The sequence below is a fragment of the Silurus meridionalis genome, chromosome 12, assembly GCF_014805685.1.
Source record: "Silurus meridionalis isolate SWU-2019-XX chromosome 12, ASM1480568v1, whole genome shotgun sequence".
NCBI lineage: Eukaryota > Metazoa > Chordata > Actinopteri > Siluriformes > Siluridae > Silurus > Silurus meridionalis.
In genome coordinates this window covers 8,292,047-8,308,690 of record NC_060895.1, presented here as the reverse complement: position 1 = coordinate 8,308,690, position 16,644 = coordinate 8,292,047, and the positions used below count along the sequence as shown (strand labels likewise).

The following is a 16,644-nucleotide window of genomic DNA, read 5'->3' as shown; positions in this document are numbered from 1 at the left end:
AGTAGTCGCATAGGGCCAGTATAATCTCTAATGAGAATGCTTGTTTAGAGACAGTCTTTAAAAAGTAAAAAATTTGGTAGAGAATTTTAAAGTGACAATGCTATATCCACCCTGGAGCCTTCCCCCTATGACATGCCCCAAAATCTTAGGCCTTTAAAATTTAATGTACAGTGGAAATAAAATTATCATTAGCCACACTGGTTTATGGCAGGGGTATGGTCACAGTACACAAAACACAATTTAGACACCAGCTAGGATTTAATGATCTTTTGGAAAGCAATACTGGCTCAGATAAACATGAAAAAACATTATTTTCTCTAGACATTTAATGTGCTTTGACTGCAGCAAATTGGAAAAGGGAAAGTCAGTGGATGTGGCATTGTTGTTTTTAAAAGCCTATCTCCAGACAGGTCTATTCTCATTAGTAAGTTTATCCGGCTATATGAGACTACCATTAGAGTAAACCACAATGACTTATGTTCTAGAAAAATATTTACACGATCACTAATTATTAAACTGAGCCATAGATTTGTGTTTGGAAAACAGTTTGGCAATATGATCCATTTTACAAAAGTATTATTAGCACTGCCATTAGATCAAGTCATTAGATTCATAAATAAATGATCTGACACAAAATGCTTTGACATTATTTGTTATTGTGAATAGATGCACAGATCAGAATCAGAATCAGGTTTATTGGCCAAGTGTGTTGACACACACAAGGAATTTGGTTCCAGCTGTTAGTGACTCTCAATAGTACAGACATAAATAAAACCTATACATGACAAAACAGACAAGACAAGACAAAAACAGACTATACAAGACAATACAGACAATGAGAGACATAGTCACTCATTCTTTCTAAAACCACTTCTTAATATTCATAGAGAACATACTCTGTATGTCGCAAGCAAATGATCCAATTTCCCGATAAAGGAAGTAAGCAACAAGATTTTTTACATCATTCTTTACATTAAAGATTTTCAGAATTAATTTGTCATATATTGTTTTCTGTTTTAGACACTTATAGACTATATAGTCAATATGACCTTCAGTTTCTAATGATAAACCTTATCATATCTGTGTACAATTCCAGTGCCACTCGAAAGACCAGTTTGTCATCTTTCCCAATGAGTTGTTTGGGATTTCAGTGATGTTCCATTATCTCATAGACAGACTCCTCCACTCACACAATTCATACACCACTTCTTATTTTGACATAATCATTTATAGTATTGAGTGTCAGCAGCATTTACAGCCCCAGAGGGTTGTTCTGAGATTCACTGTACAGACCTCTAAAGAGTGTATATGCAAGAGCAAATTTCTGTCTGCCCAGTGGATAGACTCTCTGTACCATTACCCCTTTTTACTCTCCTTCCATTGATAAGTACTTCAAACACAGTGAGCAGGGGTGGTTTCCATGCTGATCACATACCTTTTCAATTTGGTGATCAGCTATGGTTTCCTACCCGAGACCTCAGAGTCACATTCATGCCAAAACTCTATGTTGAGAATGCTAACCCTTTTAAAATTCTCAGACAAATGGATAAGTTGTAATGTGTGCAAGTTCTAATTGCCACGCCACTGAAGTATTGCTCCCTCTTTACAATATCCTGATTTAAATCCAGTTGTGCCCATCTTACTTTTAATGGATGTGCCACCAGCTATCTAGGTAAGTTGAATAAAATGGTTCTGCCCACATAATAGTGTTGGGTCCCTTCTTATAACATCCATCATTTAAACTAATTACTTAAACTTACGAAAAATATTGCCACATCTCTACAAAGTCCTGAACCACTAGACTCTTGACCACTGGGTTGAATGGGTTCCTACTGTTACCACACCTAATTTAAATAAAACTTTCCACAGCTATAGAACTTATTAGTTTACCATTGGGTCAGTCTAGGCATTGGGCATACCAGTTTATTTCCATGTATTAAAAGCCTTTTGTTAAGTTAATATTATTCTAAGGGGACTACTTGCATTGATTAAATGAGGAGTTCAGAGTTTTGCACAGGCCATGACTTTTTGCACCTTTGGGGGATACTGTCATGCTTGAACAGTTATGAACTAGGATTTTTAGTTCTAGTAAAGGTAAAAAGGTAGACAGCTAAGGCCATTGTCCAGTCTATGGCCGCCATAGTAGCCACTGAGAGGCATCTCTGGCTTACCCTGTATGAAATACCCGACAGGGACAAGGTCGTGCTGCTGGTTGCCCCAATGTCTCCTTTGGGCCTGTTCGGCGACACCGTTGATTTAGTAGTCGACAGGATCCAGGAGTCCAAGAGACAATAGGCAGAGTTTCAGCGGTATCTCCCACGCCGCTCTCATGGGGCTGCTCGGCGGGTGCAGCCCCAACCCCAACCCAGCACTTCGTACCGCCAAGTGCAGAGACAGAGCATCACCCTGTGCGGGATCCCGCGCAGCGCCTTGGGTCAAAGCCCCGTGAGGTGACAGATCTGAGAACTGTTATCTCCAAGAAGAGGTTCTGACCCGACCATTGGAGGGATGTAGCACTGCTTTTTTCGTTGAACTGAGCCATGAAATGTGCTTCAGGGCACGACCAGCTCCACCGATCTCCCTTCTCCGGCATTGTTGCGGACCAGGGGGTCTTGTTTCTAGAAATGCTCATTAATGGGTATTAAAGTGATTATATTTATTAAAAGGGAAATTTTACTGCCTCTAGCATACATTTGGAAAAAGAATAGAAACATTATTTGTCAGTGAATTATCAAATTCCCAGCAAATGCACAGGCTTTGCTAGAAGCAAAGTATTTGCATTTCTCCTATGCATTAATGCATTCAGTGAGTTTTGTATCTCAAAAAATGTCCACTATATAAAAAAGCTGCACTGTACACAAAAAGGCAATCAAGATAACTTGCAATTTGGATTAAGCACTATGTAGAAAAGTCTTTAAGAAGAGTCTTTATTAAACTTCCCACAGTTATGGAACTATATAATTTCATGTCTAGCAATTATGTCATACCAATTTATTTTTTTGTATTGACAACAGCTCATCTTTAAATTAACCATATCCTAAGGGAACTGTCTGCATTCATTAAGTACTTTCAAAGACCCAATGGGTACGCACTGAAATAAACAGTTTGCATTTGTATTTAAATTCCTATCTAGATGCACAACAAGTTGAAATTAGAAAAAAGTTTCAATATGTAATGGTAGTAATTGTATGTTTCTAATTTTTTTGCAACTATAAGAACAAAAGCAATTAAGAATAAAATGTTCCACATCAAATTGGCACCCTCATCAAATATTCATATTTAAAAGCATGTGATAATCTTAGGATTGCTTAGTAACTACTGTTACATAATTTTCCCCCCTCACCATTAGAACAGTATAAATACTTGCAAAATAATTGCATTATCATTTAATGCTTTAGACCCTTTTTAACAATATATGTCGTTCAGTAACCCGTTCCCCCACCCAAGAGTATTTTTGGCATTGTAATCTTTCTCTCATATTTCTTTATTTTACAGAAAAATGCAAAGAGAAGGAGAGAACGTTAGCTCAAGCAATAATTTGTTGCTTAAATATTCAAAAAATTCCTATGAGAAACTCTGGTTGTTGCAGGTCTTGTTTGGGGTTTTCCTTTATGTAAACTGCTTAATGATATTCACATTTTTGAAAAAGAGGAGTTTTAGAGAAGAAACTCGATACATTTTGTTTGCACAAACCCTATTTGTTGACTCTGCTCTTATGCTGTTAACTGATTTGCTTTCGACTGGAATTTACTTTCAGTATGTCATTCACATAATTCCTTGTAGTATCATTTGTGCAATTTCGACGTTGCTTACCTGTTGCACACCTCTGACTTTGGTGGCTATGTGTCTGGAACGCTATGTGGCCATATGCATGCCTTTGAGACATGCTGACATCTCCACAAGCAGGACCAGATTATATGGGCTTTTAATTATATGGAGTATCAGCTCTATAATTCCATTGTACAATCTTATAGGATACTGGGGAGCAGCTGCACCTGCTTCCAGGTCCTCCTATGTGGTGTGTAGTGCAGACCTAATGTTAGAGGAAGCATGGCAGGCGCATGGACGTGCTATCACTTTTATTATTGTTTTCCTTTTATTGATCATTATTATCTTCTTTACCTACATTAGGATAATGATTGCAGCCAGAACTGCTTCAAATGAGAAAAGAAAGTCAACCAGTAAGAGTTTAAAAACTGTGCTGCTTCATGCATTTCAGTTGTTTTTGTGCATGATACAATTTTTAAACCCATATATAGAAATGGCATTTTGGAAGGTTGAGGAAACTATTTTTCGAAATGTAAGATATTCACTGTTTATTGTTTTTCTGATTTCACCACGGTGCCTCAGTCCATTGATTTATGGTCTCAGAGATGAAAAGTTTTTCCTTGTTTTAAGACATTATGCTATGTGTGGTTGTGACTGCCTTTTTCCATCATTGCTTGAAATCAAACAAATGAAAATAAGACCAACTTAAAAACAACACCAAACGTAAACAAGTATACAAGTATTGTACATTTTAAATTGGTCGATTTAAATATACATCTTAATTAACATGCCAAGAATAATAATTAATTACCAAAAATTTTCACATCCTAGATTTTAACAAATATTTTACATTGATGGTTTAAATAGTCAATTTAGTGTTGCAGCAATCAAATTTAAAGTAACCTTTTTTTAATGTATTAAAATGCATTAAAGATATATTACACATTTGACATTTTATTTATGTTCTTTTGTAAATAAAAGTGGGTTTATGAGATAAACAAATTATTGCATTCTATTTTTATTTATATTTTACACTGTGTCCCAACTGTTCAAGTAGTTTCTAAGCAGATTGCTTATATTAATTACAGTCCAAATCCATGCTCATTGTTCTTCAGTTGCTCAGTAACTTAAAGGATCTTCAGGCTGTTTATGTGGAACCATGGTCACCTGCACAATCTACAGTAAAGACTTCATCCAGAGGTAGTGGATCAGGACATATCAGGCAGATGCCCTTCTACAAAAGAACAAAGGGACAGGATCACTAGTCACTGGTACCTGAGAAGCATGTTCAACTTGATGAAGAGAGAGAGAGAGAGAGAGAGAGAGAGAGAGAGAGAGAGAGAGAGAGAAAGGCTTGATTAATTAAATGTTTTTAACCTAGAACAGAACAATGAGACTGTGTGTGAGACCTGAACACTAATCGGAAGGCTGTTCCATAAATATGCACTTTTGAAAAAAAAAGCTCTTACTCCTGCTGTAGTGTGTACCTTTCAGTGTTGTATACTACTATAAGTAGTAGTACATTATAATTAGTGTCAATTGATTGGAACCAAATGTAGATTGAATATATACTGTATTTCAATTTGGTACCATTTTATATTTTTTGTACATATCTCATATATTGTACACTTATATATTTTATGTTTCTACATATATTGTGCCTTATACACACCTTACACATTCTATATTTTCATTTTTCACTTTAAACATATTTATATTGTTACTGTACTTTTTTATTTTATTTTTTACTGTACTGTATTACTGTACATGTTACTCAAAAGCTTCTGTCTATTTTCACTGCCCATGGCCTATATATTCATCTGCTGTACATCTTTAACTGCTACTATTTGCATTGTGGAAAGATGTGAAAATTCATTAAACCTAAATGTGAATACAACTGTAATGGGATGGTTAAGTGTAGATCCAACCATGCAGTAAAAAACCCGCCGGCCAATGAGTGAGTGGGCAAACATAGTTTATATAAGTGAATAGTAAGTTAATGAGTGTGATCAGTAACATTTTTTATTTGATAGCTCCAAGACCCTTTGTGCTTCAAGGCAGGCTGTCATGGATTGTTGTGTCATCCCAACCTATGATGTGCAGTGGATAATGGTTGTTGTAGTCCTGTGCTGCTACCAGTGCTAACTTGATAAAGGGCACATGACAACCACACCACCAAAAAGAAGTTTTAAAATAACTTGGAAAACCTCAGGAATAACTAACCTGGAGTTGGGGTGGGACTAGTCATGGATTGCTGTAATTTATTATGTTTTTGATTAGAATTCTTTATTGTTCCTCCAGGGAAATTGTTATTTCTTCACATATCCCAGCGATGTAAGAAGATGGGGTCAGAGCGCAGGGTTAGCCATGATAAAGTGCCCCTGGAGCACAAAGGGTTAAGGGCCTTGCTCAAGGATAAAAAAATGCTCAAGATGGATATCTTCTCCACATATCTGTTGAGATGCTAAGTACCAGAAAGACACCATAGAGAAAGGGAACCCAGTTAGTCTTTAGTCTGACCTGCAAGCAAGTCTTAAACAACAACAATTAAAGAAAATGTTTGACACCGCCTACATGTTTATCCCAGGACTGACATAGGCATAGGGATCCAGGGCCTCCCTCCGTACCTAATTGTGTAATTGCTAAATAAAACAGTAAGAGCATTTATTAGCACAAAGGACATCACATGATTTTGAACATTTCACTTGTATTGCCCTAAAAGTGTAATAGGTGTGCAAATCAGATTGTAACTGATCCACCTTAGTAAATTCTAATGCCTGCTGCATTGCCCTGAACAAAGTCATGAGTGGCAGAAGATGGCATTTCTTGATAAAAATGCAATTTAGAATTTGTTAGCCTTATGTAAGAATAGAGGATTTCATTCTTCCTCTCTACAAAGAAGAAACCAGAACTCCTGGGTTTCTAGACTTGAAAACTTCTTACTTTACATGAGCAATGACCTTTTAATGTCATTGTACTATTCTATTCTATTCTATTCTATTCTATTCTATTCTATTCTATTCTATAGGGAAGTTATCAACCTGAATGACCATTTCCAAGAGGGCCTTTATTGTGGGTCTCAGGTGTCAGGTAGCAAGCTAATCCTTGAGCTGCTCAATGAGACCCTGCTTCAACATCAAAAGCACTTCTGAATTCCAGCCATTTAAAGTAGACCGGGTGTGTATCCAGTGGAAGAAAGAATACTTTGGCAGAGGCACTAAAAATACTTCCTATTGAAATATATTACATAGTGTCAGGGAGCCACCAGTCATGCCTCCCTCCAATGCTCACACTCTTACTCAGCCGATCCCTCCTACTAATCACCTACACCTGTCCTCCTCCTACTAATCACCTACACCTGTTCCCCATTTACCTGTCCCCTTTATAAGGTCCCTATTCCCCTTTACTCACTGTCCGATCTACCAGTTAAGACCATAGATTACCTGGACTTCCTACCTTTCGGTTCCCTGCGCTTCCTTGTTTCCATGGTTCCAGGCTTCCAAGCTCCCTGTGCTTACATGCTTCCATGCTACTGGCTACACTTCTAAGGAGCAATCACTTAAGTGTGCCATTTTGCTTCAGTTACTTCTCAAGCTCTCCAGTGTGTGTATGTTTAGACCAATAAAAGACAATTTGTTTTACTCCCAGTTTCTGATGCCTGGTCTATCCTTGACAGAAGATGGGACCTTAAAATATCCACCTTGATGTATCCCCAACCAGCTCCAATCACAGATCCATTCGAGGTACTTGTCGCCTCTCTCCGGGAGGCATTCGCACACGGCTGCACCGCTCACCTCCTACAGCCCAATGGCACTTCTGGCTTCCTACTCCGGTGAACCGGTTAAGTGCAGCAGCTTCCTGTGACATGTCAACCTCTATGTCAATATGCAACCTGCCAGATTCCTCACCGAACACTCCAAGGTTGTGTTCTTAATCTCGCTACTTACCGGGAAGGCTCTATTATGAGCCAGCGCGGTGTGGAATGCCAGTTGGGACATCATTGGTGCATAATCCAGTTTTACCAGGCACTTTGCTGAGGTGTTTGGTGTTGCAAAGGCCGAACACCACTACAGCCTCCACCGCTCTGGGAAGGCCCCGGACTGGATTGCAGACATCTGGGGCGCCAAATTACCTTATGCACAGGCTATTTCGTCAGGAGCCTGGGTTTCAGTTTGTCTGTCCCTGCAGCCTACCTAATCCCCAGTCTCCAAGCACCACTGGGGGCATCGCCCAGCCTGGGGTTTTCTCTGGAGATGCTGCTCCGCCCCTGAGCCCCGTCAATCCGCCCCCGAGCCACTACGGAGACAGTCGCTCCGCCCCCAAGCCCTGAGGAGGCTGTCGCCCCGCCCCCGAACCCCAAGGAGGCTGTCACTGCACCCTGGGCACTGATAACACCACCTCAGAGTCTGCTTCAGAGTCCCGCCCCAGAACTCTGCCGAGGGTGCCGCTCCACCTCAGATCTTTCCTGGCCTCTGTTCCACCCAGTTGCAGTTCACAACAAGTTCTGTGGTGGCCGCCACTGGCACCCGACCTTCCTCCTGCCTCAGGTTTTGCATGCCTGTCCTAAACTTCCCTCCTCCAGACCACCTCCACCCACCCTGGATGGGTTGCGAGGCCGTCCTTGGAGTGTCCTTGTCCACTTGTCGAAGGTGTGATTGGGGCATCAGGAGCTGTCCCTGGAGGAGGGGGTAATGTCAGGGAGCCACCAGTCACACCTCCCTCCAATGTGCATACTCTCATTTAGCCTCTCCCACCTACTAATCACCTACACCTGTCCTCCTACAACTAATCACATACACCTGTTCACCAATTACTTGTCCCCTTTATAAGGTCCATTTTTCCTTTTACTCACTGTCTGATGTAACAGTTACGATCATAGATCACCTAGACTTCCTACCTCTCTGGATCCCTGTGCTTTCAGGCTTCCAGGCTTCTCTGCTTTTCGTTGCTTACATGCTCCTGGCTACGCTTCTAAGGAGCACTTAGTTAAGTGTGCCATTTGGCTTCAGTCACTTCTCAAGCTCTCCAGTGTGTGTATGTTTAGACCAATAAAAGACAATTACTAGTTTCTGAAGCCTGGTCTATCTGTGACACATAGAAAGTCATCCTCAGTGACATGAAAAAAGAGCTAAATTTGTGTCTGTGAACACTAATCAATAGATTACATTTCATTACTATATCATGAAATGCATTGAGACTGGGCTGTAATATACTAATGTAGCTCTTGTAGTGTGTTCTGCTAATACATTACTAATGACCTGATATGACATTGTAAATACACTGAAAACACATTATTGTTAATCTTAAAATATACTTCAACTGTACATCTTGTTGTTCTAGGTCCTGGATGGGTATTCCTTCTATATTAACTGCTTGATGATATTCACATTTCTAAAAAAAGTGTGCATTTAGGGAAGAAACCCTTTTGTGGATACTGATTAAATTTTGTTTGCTGACTTGTTTTTACTTGGGACTTATTTCTCTTATCTTTTAAACCTGGGTTTTTGTACTCACTGTTTTCTAATTTAGACATTTTTTAACTGTTGTACACCACTGACTTTGGTGGCTATGTGTCTGGAATGTGGCAATATGCATACCATTTAGACATGCTGCCATCTCTACCAACAGGACCCAAATGTATGGACTTATTATCATATGGAGTATTAGCTCTATAATTCCATTGTTTGGTGTAATAGGATTTTGGGCAGCAGCTCCACCCATGCTGTATGTAACATAGAAACAATGTTATTCAAAGAATGGCAGACACAAGGTTGTGCTGTTTGTTAAAAAAAAAAATGTTTCTATATTCACTTTTAGTTTGTTAAAAATGTGTTACCTTCTGTGTCTGAGCTCACACAAGCAAGACACAGCAACAATGGAACTGCGCATTCATCACAGATGAGACCAATTTAAGTGGTGCAGAGTCAAAAAAGGTAGGCAACATGGTAGGTTAAACTCTCCAGCAAACGGTTTGCCTCTCTTCAGCCTCCTGCTAGCTTTTACATCTGTATTGTTGTGAGTACACAGTTCCCTTTTAGGAACTCAAGCTGCATTGGAACGCTTTGGGAATGTGACCACGTTGTCTATGCTCTGAAATAATGTGTGTAATCAGTTAAAATTGGACGCGGGCCAGGAAGTATAAAATGCACATGGAGTAAAGCCGGCACCAGCTTCTACTTGTTTTAGGAAGTGCTCTCTGTGTGTTTATCCCCTGCAGGTAAATGGTAAATGTCCAAAAAGCAAGCAATCGTTCCAACTGTGCACAAAGCACAGCCCGTGCGTCGCTTGCTAGGTAGCGTAGCAGGCTAGACCGGTTCCCGAGGGAGCCGGCTGCGGGCGCACGCATGCTGCACGCATTCGGCGCATGCTGCACTCATTTCGCTGTGCACTCCATGCCCAGAGAGTGCTCTTTAAGGAGGGAGCTCTCCCTCGCAGCTCTGGCCCTGCTGTTGCTGAGGCAGGCGGCGTCAGATGTTGTGGGGCTCACAGGTGGATCTGGCAGAGGGCTTGGAGACGGGCTTGTACATTTCTCCCGCCTCATCTGCCAGGTCCAGCAATTACTCTCTGGTTTGAAAGGACGCCATTCACCAGTTTCTTCCCTCCAGTTGAAGCAGCACTGCGCTTCGCTTCTCTTCCTCCGAGGGAAGAGCCAATGGACTCCCAGCCTGTGCTGTATGAGGAGCTCCTAGAGGTAGTGACTTGTGCTGCAGCACTACCTCCAGGCTGGGGTATGCCTTTTCCCTGATCTGCACACTGAGGTGTCCAGATTCTGGGACAGCCCATATGCGGCCCATCTCTTCACCCCACATGTCTTGCTGTATGCCAACATAGTGTGGATGAAAGAAAGCGGGTATCGGGCATTAAAGAGAGCGGTTATTGGACGATGCCTCGGGTTGAAGAGACGCTGTCTGCAACTACTCCTTCACCTACGTCACAACTGCCATGTCAGGGTCAATGCCCTGGGCTGAAGTATACGCTGGCCAGCTATATCTCTCTCCGGTGTCCCCGGGTTCCAGGTCGTCGTGTAACGCTTATGACGTATGCATCCTTCGTGGGTTGGGAACCGGTGACTGATAATCTATGAATCTCTGGAATATTGTAAAGAAGAATATATGAGACACCAGACCTAACAACATAGAAGAACTGAAGGCCACTATCAGAGCAACCTGAACTTCCATAACACGTCCGCAGCATCTCAGGCCAATCGCCTCGCATGCCACTGCAATAATTCATACAAAGGGAGCCCCTTGAGTATTGAGTTCTGTACATGTTCATACTTGTCAGTAGTCCAACTTTTTTGTGTTAAAATCTTTTTTTTTTTTTTTCCTCTTTTTTTTTTTTTTTTTTTTTTATTGGTCCTAAGTAATATTCTAATTTCCTGAGATATTGTTTGAGTTTTCATTAGCTATAAACCATACTCATCAAAACTAAAAGAAATAAACACTTGAAATATGTCAGTCTGTGTGTGATGAATTTATATAATATACGAGGTTCACTTTTTATATTGAATTACTAAAATAAATTAACTTTTTAATGATATTCTAATTTATTGAGATACACCTGTAAGCAATGTCACAAAATAGTCTATTGTTTTTAAAGCTAACATCAGCCAACATTGGTAGATCTTTCATCATAATGAACTATGAAATCCACCCCCTTACCATGAGAAGAGTATAAATACAAGAGCGCTATTATGATTAAGATAATATTGACTTACACTGCATCATTCGTTTCCCCACAGACACGAGTGTTTTTATTGTGTGTGTGTGTGTGTTGTATGGTGTAGCATTTTATAATTTATTTTATTTACCTATTTATTTTAACAGCCATGCAGCGTGCAGGGTTTATAGTAACTCAAGCAGTTATTCATTTAATGTTGCACTGTACTTGTTTGAGAAGATTTTGTTGATGGAGTTACTGACTGGAATTTTTGTCTATATAAACTGCTTGATGATATTCACATTTATGAAAAAGGAGACATTTAGGGAAGAAACTCGATATGTTTTGTTTGCACAGACACTGATTGTGGATACTGCACTAATTTTTTTCTCTACTATGCTTGGTGTTTTAAGTTATTTTCAGTACACTGTGCATATGGTTGTTTGTACTTTCTTGTTCTTAATACAGACTTTTTTTACCTGTTGTACACCTCTGACTTTGGTGGCGATGTGTCTGGAACGCTATGTGGCAATTTGCATGCCTTTGAGACATGCTGATATCTCCACAAGTAGGACCAGATTATATGGACTTATTACCATATGGACTATCAGCTGTATAATTCCAGTGTTCAGTGTTATAGCATTTTGGGCAGTAGCTCCACCTGCTGCTCTTTTCTCCTACGTAGTGTGTAATGCAGAAGTCATGATAATTGAAGAGTGGCAAGCACACGGTCGGGCTGTAATTTTCATTAACCTTTTCCTTTTTGCAGTCATAATCATTGTGTTTACCTACATTAAGATAATGATTGCAGCCAGAGCTGCTTCATCTGAGAAAAAGAAATCAACCAATAAGAGTCTCAGAACTGTACTTCTTCATGGTGTTCAGCTCTTTCTGTGCATGATACAGTTTTTTAACCCATATATAGAAATGGCACTTTACAAAGTTGATGAAGCGACACTTAGACATGTAAGATATAGCAATTTTATTGTTTTTTTGTTTTTACCACGTAGTCTAAGTCCATTGGTTTATGGTGTCAGAGATGAAAAGTTTTTCCTTGTTTTTAGACATTATGCCTTGTGTGGAACTGACCACTTTTTCTTAAAATTGTTTGAAATCAAACATTTGAAAGTCAAACCAGTTTAAACGCTCGATCTCACAATCTTGATTTTATATGTCTGAGACCCCACTGACATTGTTTCCTTTTAAATTGGACATAAACAGAAGATTTCAGAATTGTTTTGTCACCTTGTTATTATGATGTACTTACAAACTGACAAAAATCAGTAACTATAAAAAAAAATTGTGGTAATCATGTATCAAATATATAAATGTTTAAAAAAACAGCTTGTGAGTGCTTATATGTGAGAATGATTATATTTTTTTAGATTTTGGTGTTACGTGTAGTATTTCAATTGACCTATATAGCTTAAATGTACTTTAGATTGAAGGCATGCAGTTAAATGATTTGATTTTACCACAAAAATAACACAAAAACTAAATCTGTAATGCTTTCAGTTATTGGTACATAGTGCATATACTATATAGTATACAAGATGTATTTTGTATGTTTGTGTCCGTGTGTTAAAATAGATTCATCTTGGAGCATTTTCCTCTAAATTCAGAAAGTTGTCTGGTAATGAGCAAAACTTTAATGTGTTTAACCTAATACATACCGTTCTGTAAAACAGTCCTGCAACTGGGCAGGACATGTCAATATCTTTGTGTAGCTTAACCCTTAGAAAGAAGTGGTTCAGAGAGGCTGTCAATATATTGTCAATGTATTGCATTGTCATATGGCAAGAGTGAACATGAATGAATATACATATATACAGTATATATATATATATATATATATATATATATATATATATATATATATATATATATATATAATATAATGTATTTTCTTTCAATATTTAAGAACATAAATATATTTAATTATGCCAAATCATGTATAATACTCTAACAATATATATACACTGCCTACCTGAAACAATTCCAGCCACAATATCCCTGCCATGCCACCAGAGGGAGCCATCACCTGAATATTGAAAAACTAAATGGATTAATCACTCACCCAAGCCTTAGGGCACTTTCATATTGTAGCATTGATAAACCATGCTTACACTAGTGAAGCCGCAAAGTATTATAATTCTCGTTTTGCACATCATGCATTTATGTTTCTAGCTTAATGGTTTAAAAATCTTGCTTTTCTTTCCTTGACTATGTTCTGTGTTTCTACTATATTTGATTTGTTTGCCTCGCAGACTGTTTAACTGTGTCTCGACTCTTTGGCTTGTTTCATGACCACGCCCTTTGGATTATGTTCCCTGCTTTTTAATCTAAATAAACCACATATGGATTCTATATCACCAACATGTTACACAACCAAAAAAGATTTTGGGGTCAAGAAGCAAATTGGTAAGAGCCTTCCACTAGATTATTGCAGTCAAATATGTTTCACTGGAAACAAATTAGGTAAACCTAACTGATGCAGAAAGAAGATTCTCATTTCTTGAACAACCATGTCAGAAGTCATGGAAGAGGCCATGAAGTACCAAACTGCTAGCCTGCATCAAGTAAATAAAAAGTCTTGAATGATTGTGACTGGAGACCATTGGTGAAATCAATTTGAAATGAATTGAATTTGTAAAAAAAAAACAAAAAAAAAATTCATGACTAGGTTTAATAGTGAATATAGGAGCCTTTTCTCACACACAATGCAGAAATAACTCAAGTAACTAAAGAAAACTCAAGAAAACCATTTATTTGTGAGGCTATTTGTGGAAAAAAAAACGCTTAAATACGCTAGGGAGCATTAAAAGGGACTATAGAGCAATAAAAAAAAAGCTCATGTGATCTGATGAGTTCAGATGTACCCTGTTCCAAAGTGATGTTCGTATCAGGCTAAGAAGAAAGGTGGTTGAAGTGATGTACCCATCATGTCTAGTGCCAACTGTGCAAGCCTGTGTGAAATGATTTGGTGTTGCTTCAATTGTTCAGATCTGGGGTCAGCACCATTTTAATAAGCACAAATTAAACTAACTACCTGCATATACCAAATGATCAAGGTTTTCCATCAGTGGGTTTTCCTGTTGGCATAAGCATATTCTAAGATGCCAGGATTCTTCAGGCAGTTTGTTAGAGTGTTTCAGGGAGCATAAGACAACAATCTCACACTTGGATTGGCAACCAAAGACTCCAGACCTTAACCGCATTGAGAATATTTGGGATTTGCTTGCAATGTCTTTACACAGCAGTCAGAAAAAGATTTTGCCAAGAAATTAATGCAATTCCAGACAAAACCAAATATTGTGACATATAAACTTATGGAAATGATTCCATGGCAAATCCATGCTGTAATTAAAGCAAATAGTGCTCCAACAAACGTCTCTAGGTTTCGTATGTAACCCTAGTTCCATGAGGGAACGAGATGCTGTGTCACAACACTTTGGGAACACTTCTGCTTCGTCCACGTTCTGAATCGCGTGTCTAATCTGTTCAATTGAAGGCACAACGTAATCAGCGGGGTGATATCAAGACCAGGAAGCTATAAAACACAGTTTGTCAAGGGGATGCAGTGTCTCATTCCGTCAGGCAACTAGGGTGACATACATAACCTAGAGACGTTCCCTTTCTGGAAATTGAGCTGCTTCGCAATGCTTTGGGAACAAGAGTCCTATACCACCTGACGGACCAGTTCCTGACTAGTGTGTATGGGCAAAACTAGGGAGCCAGGAGTGGTACAGATATCGGGGTAATAAAACCTGACAAAGGTCAGCGGGGTGGACCAGCCCACAGTGTCACAGAGGTCTTGGAGGGACACTCCAGAGAGCAAGCTTTAGAGGCTGGCACACTCTGACCCTGAAAGGAGCAGTGTGACCAGAGGACTCATAGGAAGATGATAGACTCAATAATCCACCTGCTGCTAGCAGACAAGCAGTTGTTCCTAGGACGTAGGTGTCCGGTGCTAGCACTGTCTGGGGCCTGGAATGGCAGAGGATAGAATGCCTGGAGCCTTACAGGTCGTGGGACGACCGAGGGCACCTTCGGGATGTAATTCGCTAGGGTGCAGAAGGCACTGACCCTGCCTTGAGTGTCCTCCAGAAAAGAGATCACCTACTCTTCTAAAAGAGCAGATAGCCAGCAGAAACACGGTCTTAACTTTGAGATGACTCAATGAAGCCTTGGTCAGGGGCTCGAAGGGGGGCTCAGATAGAGCCTCCAGCAGAATGGCCAGGTCCCACCCAGGCACTCTAGGTCGCACCGGAGGCTTCAGAAGCCAGAAGCATGACCAGCATCTCTAGGCAATTGATGTGCCATAGTAGATGGGACCCTTCCCACAGACCTTGGGTGGAGCCACTCATGACTGCTCCCTACACCGTGAGGGACACAAACGTCATAAGCATTACTCAATGACCAGCAACTCCCAGCACGAGTCCTAGAGATAGGAACCCGGGATCTCTCCAAACATCTAAGACACGCTCGACAACCTCAGGGCAAGGGTCAAGTTCCAGAGAGACATTCGGGACTGCAACCTTCTCTGCTTCACCGAGACATTGCTGAACTCAGTGGTACCGGACCACGCCATCCAACCGGCCGAGTCGGGGAAGTCAAGAAGTGGTGGAGTGTGTCTGATGGTGAACAACCACTGGTGCGACAGCGCGAGCATAGTTCCTCTTTCACACTCCTGCACACCAAATCTGAAACTACTGACCATCAAATGTCGGCCCTTTTATCTACCTTGGGAATTCAGCTCGGTCATAGTCAGTGCCGTTTATATTTCACCTCAAGCAGACACGGACACTGCAGTATGTGATTTACATGAGACACTAACTTTTTACCAAACACAGCATCGGGACGCTGCGCTCATTGTGGTAGGAGATTTTAACAGTGCCAACCTCAAGCGCGCACTACCGAACTTTCATCAGCACATCACCTGCCCCACCAGTGGCGAAAACCATCCACGATGCTCTGAGATCCCACTCCACTGCCTACAACACGGGGCTCACCATGTCTTTATATATTCTTATTTTTTATATAGTTTTCATACTTTATTTATCTGCCTTTTTTTTCTTTGTTTTTTTTTCCACCTCATTTTATTCCCTCATGCCAGACAGTCGTAAAAAGCATTTCACTGCATGTCCATACCCTGTATGTATGTGTATGTGACAAATAAGATTTGATTTGATTTAATTGCGGTTGTGTACTTAATAA

The 16,644-nt window shown here is 40.0% G+C and overlaps 2 protein-coding genes across 2 annotated transcripts; both read left to right on the top strand.

Annotated features, from left to right (window-relative positions):
• Nucleotides 1–2,130: 2,130 nt before the first annotated feature.
• On the top strand, nt 2,131–8,098 carry LOC124394854 (odorant receptor 131-2-like). Its single transcript, XM_046863336.1, has 5 exons — nt 2,131–2,250; nt 2,353–2,450; nt 3,496–4,415; nt 7,489–7,600; nt 7,723–8,098. Exons 1-5 carry the CDS (start codon nt 2,131–2,133, stop codon nt 8,096–8,098), a joined length of 1,626 nt encoding a protein of 541 aa, XP_046719292.1.
• Nucleotides 8,099–10,651: 2,553 nt separating this feature from the next.
• LOC124394853 (odorant receptor 131-2-like) lies at nt 10,652–12,570 on the top strand. Its single transcript, XM_046863334.1, has 2 exons — nt 10,652–10,834; nt 11,668–12,570. Exons 1-2 carry the CDS (start codon nt 10,652–10,654, stop codon nt 12,568–12,570), a joined length of 1,086 nt encoding a protein of 361 aa, XP_046719290.1.
• Nucleotides 12,571–16,644: the final 4,074 nt, after the last annotated feature.